The sequence below is a fragment of the Calonectris borealis genome, chromosome 11 (assembly GCF_964195595.1).
Source record: "Calonectris borealis chromosome 11, bCalBor7.hap1.2, whole genome shotgun sequence".
Classification (NCBI taxonomy): Eukaryota; Metazoa; Chordata; class Aves; order Procellariiformes; family Procellariidae; genus Calonectris; species Calonectris borealis.
Genome location: NC_134322.1, coordinates 7,899,445 through 7,917,572, shown reverse-complemented (window position 1 = coordinate 7,917,572; position 18,128 = coordinate 7,899,445). Strand labels below are relative to the sequence as shown.

Sequence of the window (18,128 nt, the reverse complement as noted above, 5' to 3'; positions counted from 1 at the left end):
GCTGTGTGGGTCTCTCCTCTCTCCCTCGAGCCCTCTTCCACCCAGTCCAGCCCATCCCCTCTTCCCACCTCCATCTCCTATGGTCCCACCATCCCTGTCCCCGTCCTTCGCACACCCTGCCGGACTCCGGCCAAGCTGCCCCCTCCTCTTCTCCCTGTTCAGCAAAGCCCAAACCTGTGTCCCTACAAACCAAAAGCAATGGGCAACAACAGACCTGGGGCTCTGTCCCGACAGAGCATCATCTATCTTATCTGTAAGAACTCCCAGGGAAGGAGGTTTCCTAGCCTCCCTAGGTGGTCTTGCGACAGTTTCCTGATGATAACAGGATGTTTTCTCAACATCCAGCCTAAATCATCCTGGCAAATTAGCAAATCAGTAAATTAAGCTGCCATGGCAATCTGGGACTTTAATAACCACTATTACATGTTGGCAGACTGCTAGATTGCACAATAGTTTTCTTTTCGTTGCACTGAATAAATTTAATTCTTTCAACCTCTTCTCACGTTTCTTAATCTCTTCTCGTTGTTTCCTTCTGGATACTTTCCAGTACGTCTGTGTCCTCCTTGGAGCAGGGCACCCAAAACCGGATTCGATGACACTGATGATGCCTCCGCAGTGCCATGCACGAGTAAGTCACCTCCTGCACCTTACGGAGGACACTCCTTCAATATAATTCAAAACAAGATTTGTCTCTTTTGCAATAGCCTCTCACTGATGATTCATTTGTGGTCCACTAAAAATCCTCAGTCTTTTTCTACCCATCCCTCTCCAGCTTAAACCTGACTTAGTAAATGTGCGTTTTGATTTCTTCTTTGCAAATGAAGCACACTGTGGCTGCTTCTACCTCTGATCTGGACGCGCTCTCCAATTTCTTAAGGTCACTCCGAACCCTGACCCTGTTCTCCCAAGTGCCTGCAACCCCTCCCAACCTGATCTCATCCGAGAGTGTTACAAACATACTTCCATCTTCCAAATCATGACTGAAAATATTGCAAGTTTCCCCCCAGAAAGTGACCTTGCTGATATATCACACGTTACTGCACTACTTGGATCAGTGCAGAGATGAAAGTGCAAGTCTTTTTCAAGCTCCATTCTCTGTGAATATATTTAGAAATGCCACGTTTATTTAGTAGGCTGCAACTTCTGAAAATACAGACATTAATTAAAAACTAATTTGTGTGGTAAAGGTAGGATGCATTAAATTCAATAGGAACTAACTAACAAAATTAATAAATATAACGAGAAGGTTATTTCCCAGTGAACTCTGTTTCTGGGGTCAGCCAGCTACAATTTGTCAGTCACAGGCTGAGACAACCGAAGCCGTCAGATGAACCCAGCAGTGCAACCTTATCCATCCTGCCACATGAAGACAAAGATTCAGCAAATAATGAATCATAGCTGATTTCTGGGATCAACACAAGAAGAGAAGTATATCAGGGTACAGGTCATTTCAAACTTTCGCTTTACTTTCATAATGCTGGAGCCACCAGGCGCCATTTCTAAATTATTTTAACGTCAGAGTATGCAGAAGCCAAACCAGTTTTCTCATCAGAGTTAAAATCTAAAGTTATTCAATTAAAAAAATGCTAAAGTCTCATTTTAATAGATCACACCAAGTTATTGCCCCAGCTCTACTCAAGATCCCCAAACAAAGCAGGAAGATAAAGACCACGGGAGTCTCCGGCAGGATGAGCACCCACCGCCCAACATAAAAGGAGCTTGGGAAATTCTGGTTACAGAATTTCTACAGCTAAACAAATACAATCTCTGAGAAAACATTCTGGAGATTTAAGAAACAGACACTTTAGAAACCCATTTTAATTGGAAAAAATATTTTTCCATTATTTTCTTTTCAGTGCTTATAACCCTACAAACCATTATTTTCCTAAACATTTTTCAGCTGCAGCTTTTCCATGACATGCACAAGAGCCTCTCTCAGGCAAAGTCTTCTGAAATGCCTACAGGGAAAGCATGTGCAACCTTATACATGCAATACTGGAGTACGCTTCTTGGCATCACAAATCCAGATAAATCTCTGCCTTCAGAAACCGACTCACAAGAAGGAATTTTCCCCCTTCACTTTCCAGTGTGAGCAAGCTTACTGTTATTCAACCTAATTCCACTATAAAAGAAGTTGCACTTTTTAGCCTCTAAAGAATTAATTTTTTTAACAGTCTGTGCATATAAACAGCTTTCTACATTGCATATTTACAAATAACATTGTGCAAAATTCTCACCCATAGAACAGGAGTTAATGCAGTTCCCAAGGTCCAAAGTTGCTGACAGCACCGGTGATACTGCTAAATACCTGCAGCTCCTGACCGGGTGCAAGCAACAACATTTCTATTTGCAGTCAGTTAAGAAAACCGCTTTTACTAACCACAAAATGGCTCTGTAATGAGAAGGCAATGAGCACCTGAGAGACTTCTGGCTACAAAAAAAGTCAGCACTAAATAAAGCAGAGACAGGACGAGGCAGGAGATGCACACTTCGCGATGGCTTTCACCGGCCAGCTCCCTGCCCAACCTACACGTGTGAATTAAGCTCTATTTATAAGTCTTCCACGATTTTTTTTTTTAAATGACCTTAATATAGTGCAGTTGTTTTTGTTTCTGTTGAACTTAGCAACAGGAAACCCTGTCAGTCTTGCAGCAAACTTTCCATTCCCCTGGCACTCCCATTCCTGCACCAGAAAAGCCAGATTTCTATAGAGGTGTTTGACGGGGTGGGAGGGAAAGGAAGAAGAGAAGAAAGCACACACACAAAAAATAAAAATGCCTGTAAAACATGCAAAATGGAAGCCAAGTTCAGTATGTTTCTTTTCTTTTTTCCCTGTTCGAAAGGAAAAGGCAGTGCCCTAATTTGCATTTTCTAACGATATCTTACTTTACTACCAGATATCTAAGTATTAGTCATGAAAATTATCTTTAATAAAGGGTCGGTAAAAAAATAATCAGCATCTTTACACTCACGCATTCCAGTAACAAAAGACTGATTTATCAGACAGCACAAATTTTAGCTTGGAAAGTTATTTGCTCTAGGTCCCTGGCTAACTCACTGAGCAAACAGCTACAGAAATTAAGCCTTAACTTGTTAAAAAAAAAAAAAAAAACCTGATTTTATTACAAGCTTTGGCAAGACTGTTTTGCCGCCTAAAGAGCTTTACTGCAGGATGAGCAAAGTTTTTTGGTGCTCCACCCTGCAATGTTAACTCATCCCCGCAATATTGTCTCTTCTAACAGCTTCATAATGGTACGCTAACACACAAACACAGCTGCTCAACGGCAACGTGCACCAACACAGGCTGCGAGCAATTTAACATTTACAAAACACTTTCTTTTTCAGGAACAAGAAACTATTTATAAAATATAGGAGCAAATGCAAATCCAGCTAGCAAGGACCAAAAAACCCAGCTCTTGATAAAGCAGAATATGTACTAGGGGTGCTTTAAACCAAAATTACATTCCTGTCAAGCCCAATATTCACATTTTTTTTTTATCGTAGACAGTCCTTAAATATAGCAAAGCACAAGTAATAGAAAACAATACCAACGGATTTCTGACCCATGGCATGACCATTTTATATTGTCTCACTGGCATGAGGAATACGGGGTTTCCCGCCACATTTGATCCCTGTATGTCTTCCCATTATTAATTTTTCTTCCAGCAAAGGCACTAACACTCCCAGCCAGCAATGCCTGTAGACCTTGGAGTCTGGGCACGCACCAACACCGACCGCAGCCGCAGTCCCCTCTGCCAAAACCTCCCTGGAGGGACAAAGCATGAGAGGGGATAGAGACTCGCCAGGACCACGCGTGTGCGGGGACCTTGGTGACGCTGCCAGCCCCAACGCCGCGTCGCCAACCCCGAGCACGTTACGGGGCATCGCTTTTGTCAAATTATATACAAATCTTTGTACAGCCCTGCCTCGCGAGGAACCGTTTGGGTCAATCTCTACGTCACCGACTGAGCCAACATAAACGTGGCTTAATCCAGTGGTTGAAAAACACAAGGTCTAAAAAAGTCCACGCTATTTTTAAAAAGCTAAAATAACGTCATGGTGATGGATGCCATTCAGCTTTGCAAAGCCTACAGAAAGGAAACCAGCAGGTTAGGCAGCCGGCCACAGCAGCGGAGCCGTTTCTTTAAAAAGCACAGAAAAAGACAAGGTGACAACGCGTAAGTGGCACTCACCGCTTCCTCCTGGGCTGCGCTCTCCTCGCGATCTTTCAGAAAATCCACCTCGTCTTCAGTTTTCATTTCCAACTTCCCTGTGAAAACAGAGGGTTCGCACAGGCAATTTAAAAACAAACTTCTTTCAGCGCTGCTGATATTCTTCTGTTATTCAAACCAGTCTCAAAAAAAAAAAAAAACAAAGAAAAAAAGAAAAGAAAACCCAACCCCAAAACCCCTTCAACAAGTCCATTTGACTTCCAACATCTGGTTTCATTCCTGACTATGCTGCTTGTTTGTTATGTGTTTTAACAACTATCGTGTCTGGGACTGAAGGAAACTATGAAACAGCAGCAACCACGGGGTAAAACTCCTGAAAAGCTCTAGGTGAGGCTGAGCACATCTGCATGTATTTGCCCATGTATTTTCTTGGCTCCTGTTCATCTAGTTAAAGAACCAAAATGTTTGCTGTTTTTCTTCTTACCATAACCCAAAGATAATGCAAGAAACCAGCCTTGCCTTCCCTCAACAGGTATTTTAAGTGTTGAAAAAAAAATCACAAGCTTCAAAAATCCAGCCCACCTGCACTGCCTTAAGGATGCCAATTAGGTCCCTGGACTAGCAAGGCAAACCCTTTTCTGCTGGAGTTTACAAAGTCCCAGGTGATTTTCCCCTTCTTCATGCTCCCATGATGGTGTCACCATCGCAGTGGTACAAACATCATGTCCCAGCTGCTTTCTCTGCCCAGCAAAGCTTTCATTAGTCACCATTCCCCTGGGATTCCCTTCTGTGTACCTTTTCCTGGCATAAAGTCAAATTCCTAATACTCTTTCAACCCCAAGCTAATGACTCTAAAGACACACAGGATACTTTTAGAGGAGTGAAGTGATTCGACCAAAGCCACCCAGATGGAGAGTGGCTGTGTTAGGGCTAAACCCCCCTCTAATCCTGCTCCCTCTCTCATTTCTACTAAAAACAAACACTGGAGGGATGACAACGCCTTCTTAAGGGCGACGTATGTTTGCAGTGAGTTTACTCGTTCAGGGATTTAGCAAGAGGAGCCTCCAATCTTCACGGGGAAATTGCTGTAACAACTGTCACCAATGGTTTTCCATTGGCATTGAAGTCTACCTTTGATTTTGGGACTATCTGGTTTTGCAATGTTTTCTTGATAAACTAGTCCAACATCATTAAGTCAAATTGGCATGATTCTGTCTCGATTAGATGAGTTTGTGGGCAGACTCTCAGAAATCAGAGGTAACGCTACAAATTTCTGCGAGTCCCATTTGTTGGCAAAGCAGAGATCATGGTCACGATGAGATCTGCTCGGGGTCGCGGCAACGCCGTGATGGTTGAGATCTTGGTCCAATGACAGAAAACGCAAGGAAGAAACCCCAGTGCACTGAGGACGGGAGAAGGAAGCGGTGTAGTGACACTCCGAGCTGGGTAAGAACTGGAGGACGAAGACGTGTGCCCTCAGGATGAAATTCAAGGGGACAATTTTTTGCACTCTGCCACTTCTTCCTAAGCTTCTGTTAAGAAACATATCTCAAATGAAAAGCAGTATAATGCTATCACAGAGTTCTCTGGGACATAGAGCACCTTATCGCCTGTGTGGTATCATTATTGACATTTGTTATCAGTTCAGCCTGCTACTGTAACGGGAAGGAAACTGTAGTAAGTGCTTTTCCATAGGGAAAATGCCACTGATGGGAATGAGGTGAAGATGGTAAAATTCAAAATAAGGTGATATTCTTCTATCTGGCAATGAATGTTTTATTTCAATGCTGAGATCTACAAAAGATACACTAGGGATATTTCTCCCAACAGAAGAGCTAGGGAGCAGTGATTACAGTATTTGTTAATTTAAGATGCCAAACCCCACCATACAACCTAACCTTGCCAGGGTCGCTTTCTGCCAAGAAGCTGCATCTACTTGGAGGTGTTCTGTCAGCATAAACACATGCCATTTCTTCTCTTCTCACCCAGCCTGGCTACTGTGGTATGATTTCATATCCTAACTACCTGCTTTTTTAATGAGTAGCATCTATCTGCCTGACTTGCAAATAATGTGCTTGCAGAACCCATTACTCAGCTGTAACGCAGTTCTGAGTCTAAAGCTAAGAGCATGAGGAGCTGCCTTATGAAAGTAGGATCTTCTAGCTTCCTCGTCTCCCTTCACTGTTGTGATCAGTCGCTAAATATTTGCCTGGATAAGGCAATTAGCTCTTTGAAGTCTCTGTTTTGGGGGTAGGCTGAAACTAAGTGGAGGCAATGAGATAAACAGGTATATATTTGGGAGCAATTTCACAATATAAATAAAAAAATTAAAGAGCTCAATGATTTGCAGTAACGGCAACAGCAATTATCAGCCAGTTACATCTCTGATAAATTAGCATGACAATAAACCCCCTGACCACACGCATTTCTGAGAAACGGCCTCGTGACCTACACTTCCTTTGGGAAGGCTTTATTGTAGTCCGTCGAAAAAAGATCTGATTCATTCTAAGCACTGACGACTCCTGCACGGCTACAAAATACTCTGTACAAACTCAGGCTGCAGGGAAAACTCCCCAGCACTGACAAAGCAAAGAAGAATTGACGCAAAGAATTGAAGGCTGCCACTGAACTCACACAAAACGTGCTACCCAAAGCTTAGACATCGACATGAAGAATGTACACAGCAATAATAATGAACAATAAATCTGTTCTCTTGAATTACTGCCATACCAGAGTTCTAGATGCTGCTTTATAGGAGATGAGTTTCAGAAATATTTCAAATAGTGAGCTTGGATTCATAGCAGTCGCTTGTCTCTGCTTTAAGCTAATATTTTATTTGGGCTTTCCTAATATTTTGCCTCGGAGCAATCCTAAAGTTCTTCAAGAGAAGATATTCCAGCTGAAATTCCGCTTCGTGCAGCATCCCGTTGCAAATAAACAATTCTTCCTTATGGAGAGGTCAGACCGTTGTATTCCAAGACCTTTTAGCCCTAAATCCTCATGTATTTTAAACCTCCTTTTTTTTCCCCCCTTTCCATACCCTAACACAGAATGATGCCTTAATATTACTTTCCCACTTCAGTCACTATCTTATTGGACTGTTTAGTCCCTTCTCCTTTTAAAACCTCGCCGAGACAACGTCATGCCTCCAAGAATCCAACCAGAGATAAAGACCTGGCCTGTACGGACGGAGCTGGCAGAGTGGGAGGCTCCCAGAAGAAAGGAGCCCTGCCAGGTATTGACTTACAGCCACTCCCGTCCTATTGAACTGTCAATCCCCCACAGCACTAAAATAGGTTCTTTCTGAAAACATCTTTCTAACCCACCTTTAAATCTTTCTACTTATTTACTAATGATCTCTTGACTAATGTTTACTGGTTATCTCCTGACACATAAACTTTCTAAAACTCCTGAACTCAACAACAAAAGGATTTGCTGGACCCACCACTGACCCCCCCAAAAAAACCAATCCTTTCCTCTGCCCCCAGATATTCTGCTATCACATACACAAATCCTCTGCCATCACCCCATTCTGCACTTAGACTGAAGAAACAGCTCCCAGCATTAAAGCAGTGAAATAGCTTTATAGCTTTACAACTTCATGATTTATATCATGGCAGATTTTTTTTTTTAATCGTTTAAATGTTTGTTTGTTTGTTTGTTCTGTGCTGGGAAAGCAAGAGGCACTGTATCATTTTCTCATAGCAAAGAAAAAAAACAGCAACTGAAAAAGTTCAGCTGCTTCCATTCAACAGCTGCCTGAACAGGTGGAATATAAAGATCAGATTAGCTCCATGCTTTGGTAGCAAATTCACCTACGATTTAATTCCAGGCTGGAGCAACAAATCCATTTCTCTTTCATTCAATTTATCCCTTTATTTCCCTTTTTGGAGTTACCTGGTGACGTTTTCTATTAGCTCCTGTCGCACAGGCACCAGACGTCTACGCTGTCCCTCAAGTCCCACCGCTCTCCCCCATCACCACTCATCTGCGGGGAACGCCGGTCCCACTTCCCAGCCGACGGCAGCGAGCAAAACTCATCATCTGAGTTCCAGTACTGCTTAAATGCACTGGAAAATACCACCGGCTGCTCTGCCCGACAAAAAAGCTTTGCAGCCCGGAAAAGGCGGTGGGGGTAGGGCTCGCTGGCTTTTTTAAATGACCTAATACCGCCAATTAGGAAGTGGCTTTGCGCAGTTCAGAAGGACACTGGCAGCTGTTTCTAGTAGACGAGTAAAGAAAATGCAAGAGAGCCCCATTGTACCCTCTGACTCCATGTTAGCAAAAATAAAGGGGAGAAGCAAAGGAATAGCACTAAGCAAATAAACCCTGATGCCCACATGAAAGCATATAACTTGAAGATACAGTAATCCAAACAGCTTCCTCCCATTCATTCCTTCTCCAGGCAGGATTCCCGTGCTAGCAATTCTTCTGCACAAATACACAGGAGATGGTGTCCTGTCCTTTTCTCCAGTGCCTGCCAATGCACTTGAACTGGAAGTTTTAATATGTAACTTCAGATTTCTTCTTTCTCAAAAGAAAAACCCCAAACATCTACACTTCCTCGGCAAGGCAGGCCTCCTGCTCTTATTTCCCTTCCTTTGCTGATGAGATGCTAGAGGCACACCTGCAAAGAAAAAACTAAAAAGTAGGAAATGAACTGATTTTTCCTACCTGTAACAGGCTCAGCTCGTTGCACTGCCGGGCTGACATTCCTCTTCTTTTTTGAGGAACTTAAATCCATTTCTCCATTAAGGCTGGCTCCCACATCCACTGCAGCAGCCTGGGGCTCAAGCCCCACTTTTTCTGTGGTTGGTAATCCAGGGGAACAAAGTGTCTCTTCTGCAAAAACCACCGCATCAAAACTTTTTACCATTTTAGGAACTTTATCCAGAGAGGAGCCATCATCTGCTGAACCCAAACTCTTTACTCCCACATTTTCCAGTGACTCAACAGCAAGTAAACGGCACGAACATGGCAAGAAGAGCGATTCGGATACAGCTCGGCTTTGCTTTCCATTGGCCTCAGCCAAGACCTCCCCCTGAGCTGCTTTCGCAGCAGGACCAGCATCGCTCTCACCGGCCGGACAAACGGTGTCAGTGCTGGAGTCGCTGTCACATGTGGGCTCTTCTGCGATGGGCTGAAGCGCTGCCCGGGGAAGCACGCTTTCCGTATCCTCCTGTTCTTCCGGATACGCTGTGACAGGGGTTATTGTCATCGACCTTAACACTTCCTTACCCTCACAGGCATCACTCGGGGCTCCCATTTCTGAAGCATCCTTTAATTCGGGGGTACTGCTGCGCGGGGAGATTCGCTGTTGGGTTTGAATGGGATCGTGTTCTTGGTTCAGCCCCGCATCTGGACAAGGGTCACTCTCCGCACCTGGTGACTCGCCCGCTGATGCAGGTCCGTGCATGGTGCCTTCTCCTGCACCCACTGCCCCGCTCTTGCACGCTTCTTCGGCACGGACTGTCCCTTTCAGCCCAGCATCCACATCGCTGCCGCCTGCCACAGGCCCCCTCTGACTGCAGACAGAAGGTTTCACAACAGCAGCAAGAAGTTCCTCTGACAAAACCTGCTCCCTGCCACTTGCACAAGCCTCCCGCTCAGGCTCAGCTTTGCCTCCTTCTGCCTGCTGCGAGAGGCTCTGCTCCAAAGACCCCTCGTCCCCGGCACGGTCCCCAGGCCAGCCGGCTCCGGCAGCTACCCTGCCATGCTCCCCGCTGCGCTGCTGGGCGAGCTCTGCCGAGCCTGCTGCCGCCACCGCTTCCTGGTTTTGTTTAGATTCTTCATTATGAATTACAGAGGGTGTGCCTATTAAATTATCCTCCACACAGTCTGCACCCTTGGCACTCGGAGCTAATCCAGGGTCATTACCTTGCAGAGCTGCCTCCTGCCCGGGAGGTGCCACTGCAGCATCTCCCTCCTGACTCACTGCCGGTCCCTCTCCTCCGGGTAGGGGAGAGAGTGATTTCATCTCACCACTCGGCCCCTCCTGCTCCGAAGCACTTTCTGCTGTCTCTGCTTCGGTTTGTGCAGGCTCTTTTTCTGCCAGGCATGTGCTCACATCCTCCGGAGGGAGCGATGCAGGCTCACGTTTGCTCTCTTGAGCAGCGTCCGGTTTGAAGCTGTCACCCATTTCATCTTTAACGACAGTTTGATCAGCAGAAGGGCCACAGCTAGCAACTTCCTGACCCCCATCTGCAGAATCTGCGCTTCCTCCATCTCCGCTGCTGCTGGTATCAGTTCCTACTGGCTCCTCTTCGTGGGCTTCGCTGCCCTCCGTTGCTTCAGCCGCACGTTCGGTGATCTTACCGCTCTCCTGGCAACGCGCAGGTTCTGCACTGCTTTCATTAGATCCACCAACATCATCACTTTCAGGTTTAGCATCAGGGCCATCAGTTTCCACACTGTCTTCCAGTGAGGGCGAGGTGGATCTCCCATCTGTGCAACCTGCTTCCACCTGCCCTTCTCGCTCCCCACTCTTACCGCTGCCATGGATTTCCAAACCAGGACCAGGTTTTGACGCACATGCAGGAACCTTCACCCCATTCACTGCTGGCAGTGCTGCCCCGGCGCTCACAGTGACATCCTGCCTTGCTGCGACACGGGCATCGCTTTGGCTTTCCAAGAAGCCATTGTTTATCCCATCAGTGCATGAGTCCGCTCCAGTCTTTTTGTTGTCGCCAGTCTTGCAAAGGTCAACAGAGACATTGCCAGTGCCACCGTCTGCATTCGTACCGTCACGTGCTGGTACCACTCCCACATTTGCATCCGCCCCATCTGCACACTCAGTGCCATTAAAATCACTGAGTAAGGGCTGAGCAGCACTGGCCAACTCTTCCTTAGCTGGCGATTGCTCTTCTAGGTTTGCAGTCCTCCTTTCACCGGCCTCAGCCATCCCGTCCTCTACCTGCTGCTGGCCCGCAGCCCTCTCAGCCGCCCCTGTACAGTTCCTGCATTCAGTTTGGCCCATAGCCACATCCACGCCCTCCAAGGAAGCTGGGGCTTCGCCTGCAGTTTCAACCACAGTAACAGTACTGTCAGCTGCACGCTCCTCAGCAGCTTGCGCTTCCTGATGGGGACTATCTTTACTGCATAAGCCGGCTTGATCCAAACCAACTCCAGCAGATGTCATTCCAGCTTCCTCATTTGTATTTCCACAGGATGGAAGATTTACGGCACCGTTTACACTTGCACACAGGCTCACTGTGCAGTCCTCCTCATCTGATATAGTCCCAGAGCCTTCAGCAGAGGTTGGCCCCTCCTCTTCCTTTTTACTCAACGTCACTGTATTTTTACTTTCACAGAAGCGCTCTGGGCCTTTTGAATCCCCCAGGCTCAGCAAGTCGTTTGGCGCATCATTAAAAGCTCCCAAACTCCTGCTGTTGCATTCCTCCTCCTGGTGGGTTTGGTCTGAGAGCTGCCCGACATCCAGGTGAACAAGATCAGATGGACTTTCCTGCCTTCCTTCTCTCGCCATTTCTTCTAGGCTCTGAGAGGTAGTGGCCGGGTGACCATCTGGCTCTGCTCCTTTTGCACAGCTGTCTCCAGAATCTCCCAATACAGGGTCCGTCTGCTGCCTTAAACTCTGTAACAAGACAAAAAAAAAAAACCCCAAAAACGATTATTTTGTTTGTCACGCATTTACACTGTCTCCACCGTTTACAAGATCTGCATCTACATAATCCTATTTGATGCGACTGCTGCTCCCTCTGTACCTCTACCTGATGTCCCTGGGGACAGTTACAAACATACTGCAGTGGGTATTTTACGTGTTGGTTTTGTTACACAGCAATACTGAAATTATTAGAATGACAGAAATGTTGGTTGGAAAGAGCACCTGGAGGTCATCTAGTCCAACCTCTTGCCTGAAGCTGGACTATCACCAATGCGACATCAGGTCAGCCATGACTTTGCCCTGCCAAGTCCCCATAACTTCTGATGACGAAGTACCCACCACGTCTCCGGGCAATCTGTTCCCGTGCTATACCAGCCTCCCATGAAGGAGTTTTTCCTAACAGCCAGTCTGAACCCCCCGAAGCTGCAGTTTGTCCCTCTACCCCCTTGTTAGACCATCTGCCACCACTGAGAAGAGTTGTAATCTTTGTAATTGTCCATCAAGCAGCTGTAGTCATAGTTCTTGAGTGCACTTAAATTCAAGATCAGTAAACACCAGAATTCAATCTACCAAATAATGCAAATATAGACCAGTGTAGTCCCAAAGGGCTTGAGCAAATCCTGTTTAAGAGCAACTTCAGACCCCTGCCCGATGGACTCCCCAGTTCTCATCAGCATTGCTCAATTTTCTCCATATTGATGGAAACGCTACTTCAAACGTGGGAATTGGCTGACAATGTCCAAACACCACCACTTGTCTCCTGCTCCTAGGACTGAACTAATCATCTAATCTATTCCTGAGAATTGCATGCATAATTAAATATCTGAAATTTACTTCCTAAATGGAAATAAAAATTTGAAAATGATGACATACTATTAAAATTAATATGTGCATTATCGTGGAACAGTAACAACGTACTCAATTCCTCTCTAATCTGCATGTTCCTTCCAGAGCATCTGCTTTGTCAAGGATCCCCCAAGCTTTTATAGCTTGATACAGTCAAACCTTTAATTAAAAAGAACCATCTGTTTCAATATCTTCTTTTTTATTCTCTTTGCTGCATATCAATGTTCACATCTTAGAGAAAGTGACTTGTTAAATTAACGAACGACCTCAATCCTTCATGTACACCCCACAGAGCTCCCTTGATTTTCTGTGGCAGGCTCAGGGTTTTGCACCGTAAGCTTTCGGAGGCCCCACTGGTTTCTCAGTAAGTGCCTGTGACTCTCCACAAATACAAAACTCTAATGAACTATTGAAAACCTATTATTTTTTGCATTTATTTGTAAAAATACTCCAAAAAATACATGCATCCTAGAAGCCTAACTTAAACAGGTCCCTGCAAATTTTGTTTAAGACTCTAGTTCTCAGAGAAATAGAATTTCCTACCAAAAATGTCAGCCCAACCACCCCTTTTCTCCCTGAATATTAAAACAGCCAATATGTTAATTGATGCATCACAGGGAACTTCTGGGTATTGCATATACAAAGAGTGGCTAAAATCATCACTGCTACGTTGAGGATATTGCGTTTACTCGTCTTTCCACACTCTAAGGTTTGCAAACGATGAGCACTGCCACTGAATCACTGAGTCAGAGACCACTAAATGTACTTCTGGTGTTTGCCATGAATATCCTATTTCAAATAATCCTGCTATCCAGCTCCCATGTATGCCATCACCTATGCCAGAGCTCCCTATTTTTGAGGCATCCCAAGACAGGCTAGCGTCGGAGGCAGGCAGCATGGCATCTCCATCCACCGCGTAGAACCAGGGATGGGACGCAGGGCTCTGCCTGCAGCGGTACCCGCAGGCTGCAGCTATTTTTTGCAAGGGCAAACAAACAGGATCAAATGGCGTGCCAGCTGTCTGGTGGCTATAACCCCGCAGCAGAGCACGGAGACCGCGCTGCTGGTTCCCAGCCAGGATGGACAGACACAGACAACACAACCAGGATGGAGAGACACAGACAACAGCGACACTTGCTTGGGAAGAAGCAAGTTTTTCAAAAAGAGGGACTGCGGCAGCCCCAGCATCCTCACAGTGAAGTCACTCTGCCGATAGCTTAAAAAATAGAGCCGTCTCCAAAGGAAGCCAACTGGCTTTTAACTGACCCAAAATGAACCTAAATGAAATAATCACAGGGCTGCTTTCCAAATTCAAATCAGATTAGATGTGAAGTGAAACAGTGCTGGAAAGAAAAAGTCTAAACATAGCCTTTTCTGATTTCATTGTCAGGCAAAATGTACCCATCTGGCATTTGCATGAGCAAACAAGAAGTGAGCTGGATATGCGGCCGTGCTTTAGTGTCTTTTGATGGAAAGGGGAAGTGATTTCACAGTTTGCCACTTATGCCACCAGTTCCTGTTGGGATCGGGAGTAATAAACATCTCAGGTGCCCAGGGAAGGGTAAAAATGGCTCAGGGTGGCCCATACCTCTGAATGTCCCCCCAGCCCACTGCCTGCAGACAACGATTCTCCCCTTCGTTAGTTAAAAGAACAAAAATATCCTGTTATTTAGATCCCACACCTCTGTAGCAGCGGATGTATGAGCTGATGAAGGAACACCCACAAGCGATGCCAGCTGCGCAAGACGCGTGGGTGTTTCTGAGAAGTGGCACAGAAGTGTCCTGCTGTTTCACCTTCCTGTCCCAACCGAGTCCCTGTGGCACCTATTTTAAAGCGGCGAGAGGAAGCCCTTCCAAAGCCCCACAGCTCCTGCAGTCCAACCGCTGTGGGGTCCAAGAGGAGCGCAGCGAGGGGACCACTACAGACAGCCACCCTGTGTGGCCAGGGCAGGCTTGTACTCTGAGGTGCTAAGGAAAGGGCTGTTTTCTCCATCACCTGCCCCACAGAATTTCCCCTCAGTCTCCTCTCTGACCCTGAACTTTCCATCTGAACAGAGACGTACCCACCGTGCGCAGCCCACACAGACCCAGCCCTGCTCCGGAGCCTGCCTTATGCTGCCTGAGGGCTGCCAGACACCCTGGAAGGACAGTCCACCTCCACGGAGGTTTCCCTGCCCATCCAAGCGGGTCCCAACCTAATGGAGAAGGCAGGAGCTGGGAGCAGAGAGCGCCCACGACGCCAAGCAGAGCCAGCGTTGCACAGCCCCAAGCCTGCTTTCTCTTCCGAGAGAGAAAATTTGCTGCCTAGTACAGCTTTATCAGATCTCCCCGTGCTCAAACAAGAAGAAAATAGGCAGGTGTCCACCTGGATGTTTGCTAATGACATCCAGAGAAAACGTCAAGGTAAACACAACCCCGAAGGGTGCCTACATGGGGAAGTCCTCCCCAGGTGCCAGGCTGCTTGTGAGGCAGCAACCACCCAGCTCCGCTCTTCTTTCATGATCTCCGTTTTCCTTACCATGTGCTGGTGGCTCTGCATGTGCATCTGAAGGTGCCGTATGTCACTCTCCAAGCTGGCCGCTACCCCTTCCTTGGCTTCAGCCGTCAGCATGTAAACGTTGAGCCCACGGTGGTGCTTCACGCTGTAGTCCCCCGAGTGCACAGTGTGAGACAAGGTGCTCCAGGAGTCCGGTTCCTTGGCTTCCTCTCTGCCATAAAACAAGCACAGGTTAATCTGCAGGCGAGGATGGATGTTGCATTGCAGGACACGCACGCTGTTCTTCACTCTGGACAGTCATCTAATCAACGGCCCGAGCGAAACAGAGCACCGGCTCCAGGGCCAGACAGACAAATACACACGCACGCTTCTCGGTCTTGAAAATTAATGTGATTTAGAGTTAACGCCAGCCACAAGCTTTATTCCACAAGGTCCTTCTCAGCTAGAGAGACCTGCTTTTTCTCCCCAGACTATAAGAGACCAGCAGCAAAGGGCACAACAATTGCTTTTTAAAATGGAATTTATTGCAGGTGAAGATCACCAAAGCAGCTGTTGCAGAAAAACAGATACCTGAAAGACAGAACTGCAGAGGGACAAGTTAGGAGGAATGAGGATTATGATGATACAGATGCTACAACTTCTACACTGAAACCAGCACACCGCTTCACAAACACCCAACAGCCAACAAATCGTAGCAATTTTTTCACTCCTGAAATGATTTTAGCTTGCTCTGTGAAACTGCTTCTGAGCAAGATGTTCTCAGTGTTGTGAGACAGCTGCCCTGCTGCTGCAGTATCACGGATTTTCTTTTTACCAATCAAAAGCAAAGAAAGGAAAAAAAGATGCTGTTGTAGATCAGAATGAAAAAATAACTCAGCAGTTACATGTATTCAATAGAAATTTCTATTCACTCATGTCTTTTCGAATGTCAAACCCAGATTTTGCACAGGCCGAATGTGCAAGGTGACTCAAAGCAGTAATTCTTCAGATCTCACCGAGCTGTACAGAGGCTGCGTTGTTGCTACTTTAAGGGGGCAAGGAAACATTTATCTTACCGAGGTGTTCACCTAAAGCTTCAGGTTTACAGATTTCATTTTGAATCAAAACTGATTCAGAAAACACAAAATCTGTTTTAATTGTCCTGGGTCACAGCAGCTCACACAGCACCCTCCCAAGCGCCGCATCCCCTGGGAGAGATGTGGAGCTGAGCAGTAATGTAATGGGAACAGGGGCTTACACTGACCTGCTCAGGGACATAAGAAATGGAAATTTCTCTGTTTTCCTTTCACTAGGGATGCATCTACTGAGAGCCAGCCCCAGCTGAGAGCATGTCCCCTCCCTGTCATGGAGACCAGCCCCTGTCACAACAGGCATCCCCAGATGTCCCTCTGCAGCACAGCTACAGGTTTCCCTAGAAAGGACAGAGCTGTGACTGTATGCAAATAATTAGGGATTCAAGAAGGTACATATACAGCAAATGTATACCATCAACCAGGTAAAATTACACACAGACTTCAGCATCTTTGCTGACTGGTTTCTTACTTTAAAAGTAGTCAACCCCTCTAATGGGCAAGTGCCCACCTAGCAAACCACAGGGCTACCTCTCTGGGAAGCCACGCAATTTAGAAAGCAAAGTCATAACGAGCAAACGATACCACGATTGGCAACAGGAATGGGCAGAGCAGGGGGGAAACGGTTGGACGGTTCATCATATGGCAGAGAAACCTGTGCAGACGATGGTGGTGGCAGCGGCCGTCCCTGCTCTGCCCTGGTACAACCACCCACCCCCTGCTGTGACTCATTTTGGGTTAAATCTGCAAGGAAATTCAGACAAAGTGAACCATGTAACTCAACTGACTTCAGCAGAATTATTCTTGATTTAAACAGAATCAATATTTCCATAGAGAAACAGAAGGAAGCATTCAGTTTTTGGTGGTGATTAGTATAAATCCATGGAGGCACTGAAGTCAACTGAGCCATTACAAGTGACTAAAGAAATGACCTTCCTCTACCAAGGAAACACAGACATTTCTGTCTGGAGTATTTTTCTTTTCAGCTGTCATATATGAGAAACTACTGTACTCAGGGCCACTCTCAAAGTACAACGAGGCAATCAGCACAAAACCCATATTCACCCGCTCATGGGGACAACATCAGCTGGATTAAAGAACCGAGCGCGATGAGTCTGCTCCGCTTTCTCATCAGCTTCAAGTACACTTATGAGCATCTTCAAATCAACACCCACAAAGCAGCCTGCCCGACTCGAGCTTTAAAGAACCCTCGGCGACTTCAAAAGTCTCAAAATCTGGAGTGAGATGACAGGCAAGCACAGTCCCCTGCAACACCGTGAGCGCGCCCACCCCTCACCTTCACACGGCCCAGACGGATCAAATAATCACTTCTGCTTACAAAGACAGCAATTTCTTTTCATATTCAAGATGCCGATCTGTGTTACACTCTACAAAGGGCTTTAAACCTTTTGAAAAACCAAGATCTTTCTCATATCCAGCCAACTACAAACAACTCCAAGCTCTCATTTTTAGTAGCAGTTACCTACATTGCACAAAATTAAGCAGAGCGGTAGCAGATGTCTCAATCTACTGACGCCTTCAAATCACCCCTTTCATACACTGCTGCATCCCAGCGATGATGGACCGCAGCAGAGAGGACAAATGTGTATTCACAAGCATTAATTTGTTTGCACGCTGCTATTTCTGTTGTTCAGGCAATCACTTCCAAGGGCACATAGATCACATGAGAAGATGCTCCTGCTCGTTTGTCTTTGTACATTGAGCTTAACCGTTTGTGTCTCTCCTGCACGTCTCACTGCAATCCCTGGGCTTTACTGAAAGATGATAAAACCACTTTCTTCCAGGGAAAAAAAAAAGCTTTGCATTCATGTATTTTGTACTCCCTGGTTGTGAAAGATGCTTATTTTGTACAGATTAGGAATTTCTGTAGTGGTTGTATAAAAGTGCATCTGCAAGCTGGT

At 46.1% G+C, this 18,128-nt stretch overlaps 1 protein-coding gene across 1 annotated transcript in view; it reads right to left on the bottom strand.

Annotated features, from left to right (window-relative positions):
• Positions 1-18,128, bottom strand: part of AKAP13 (A-kinase anchoring protein 13) — a 200,893-nt gene that overhangs the window by 90,670 nt on the left and 92,095 nt on the right. Inside the window, exons 7-9 of the mRNA XM_075159879.1 lie at positions 15,158-15,347; positions 8,847-11,763; positions 4,194-4,270 (exon numbers count right to left, since the gene is read on the bottom strand). Coding sequence (XP_075015980.1) covers positions 4,194-4,270; positions 8,847-11,763; positions 15,158-15,347 — 3,184 coding nt within the window. The remainder of the gene's footprint in view (positions 1-4,193; positions 4,271-8,846; positions 11,764-15,157; positions 15,348-18,128) is intronic.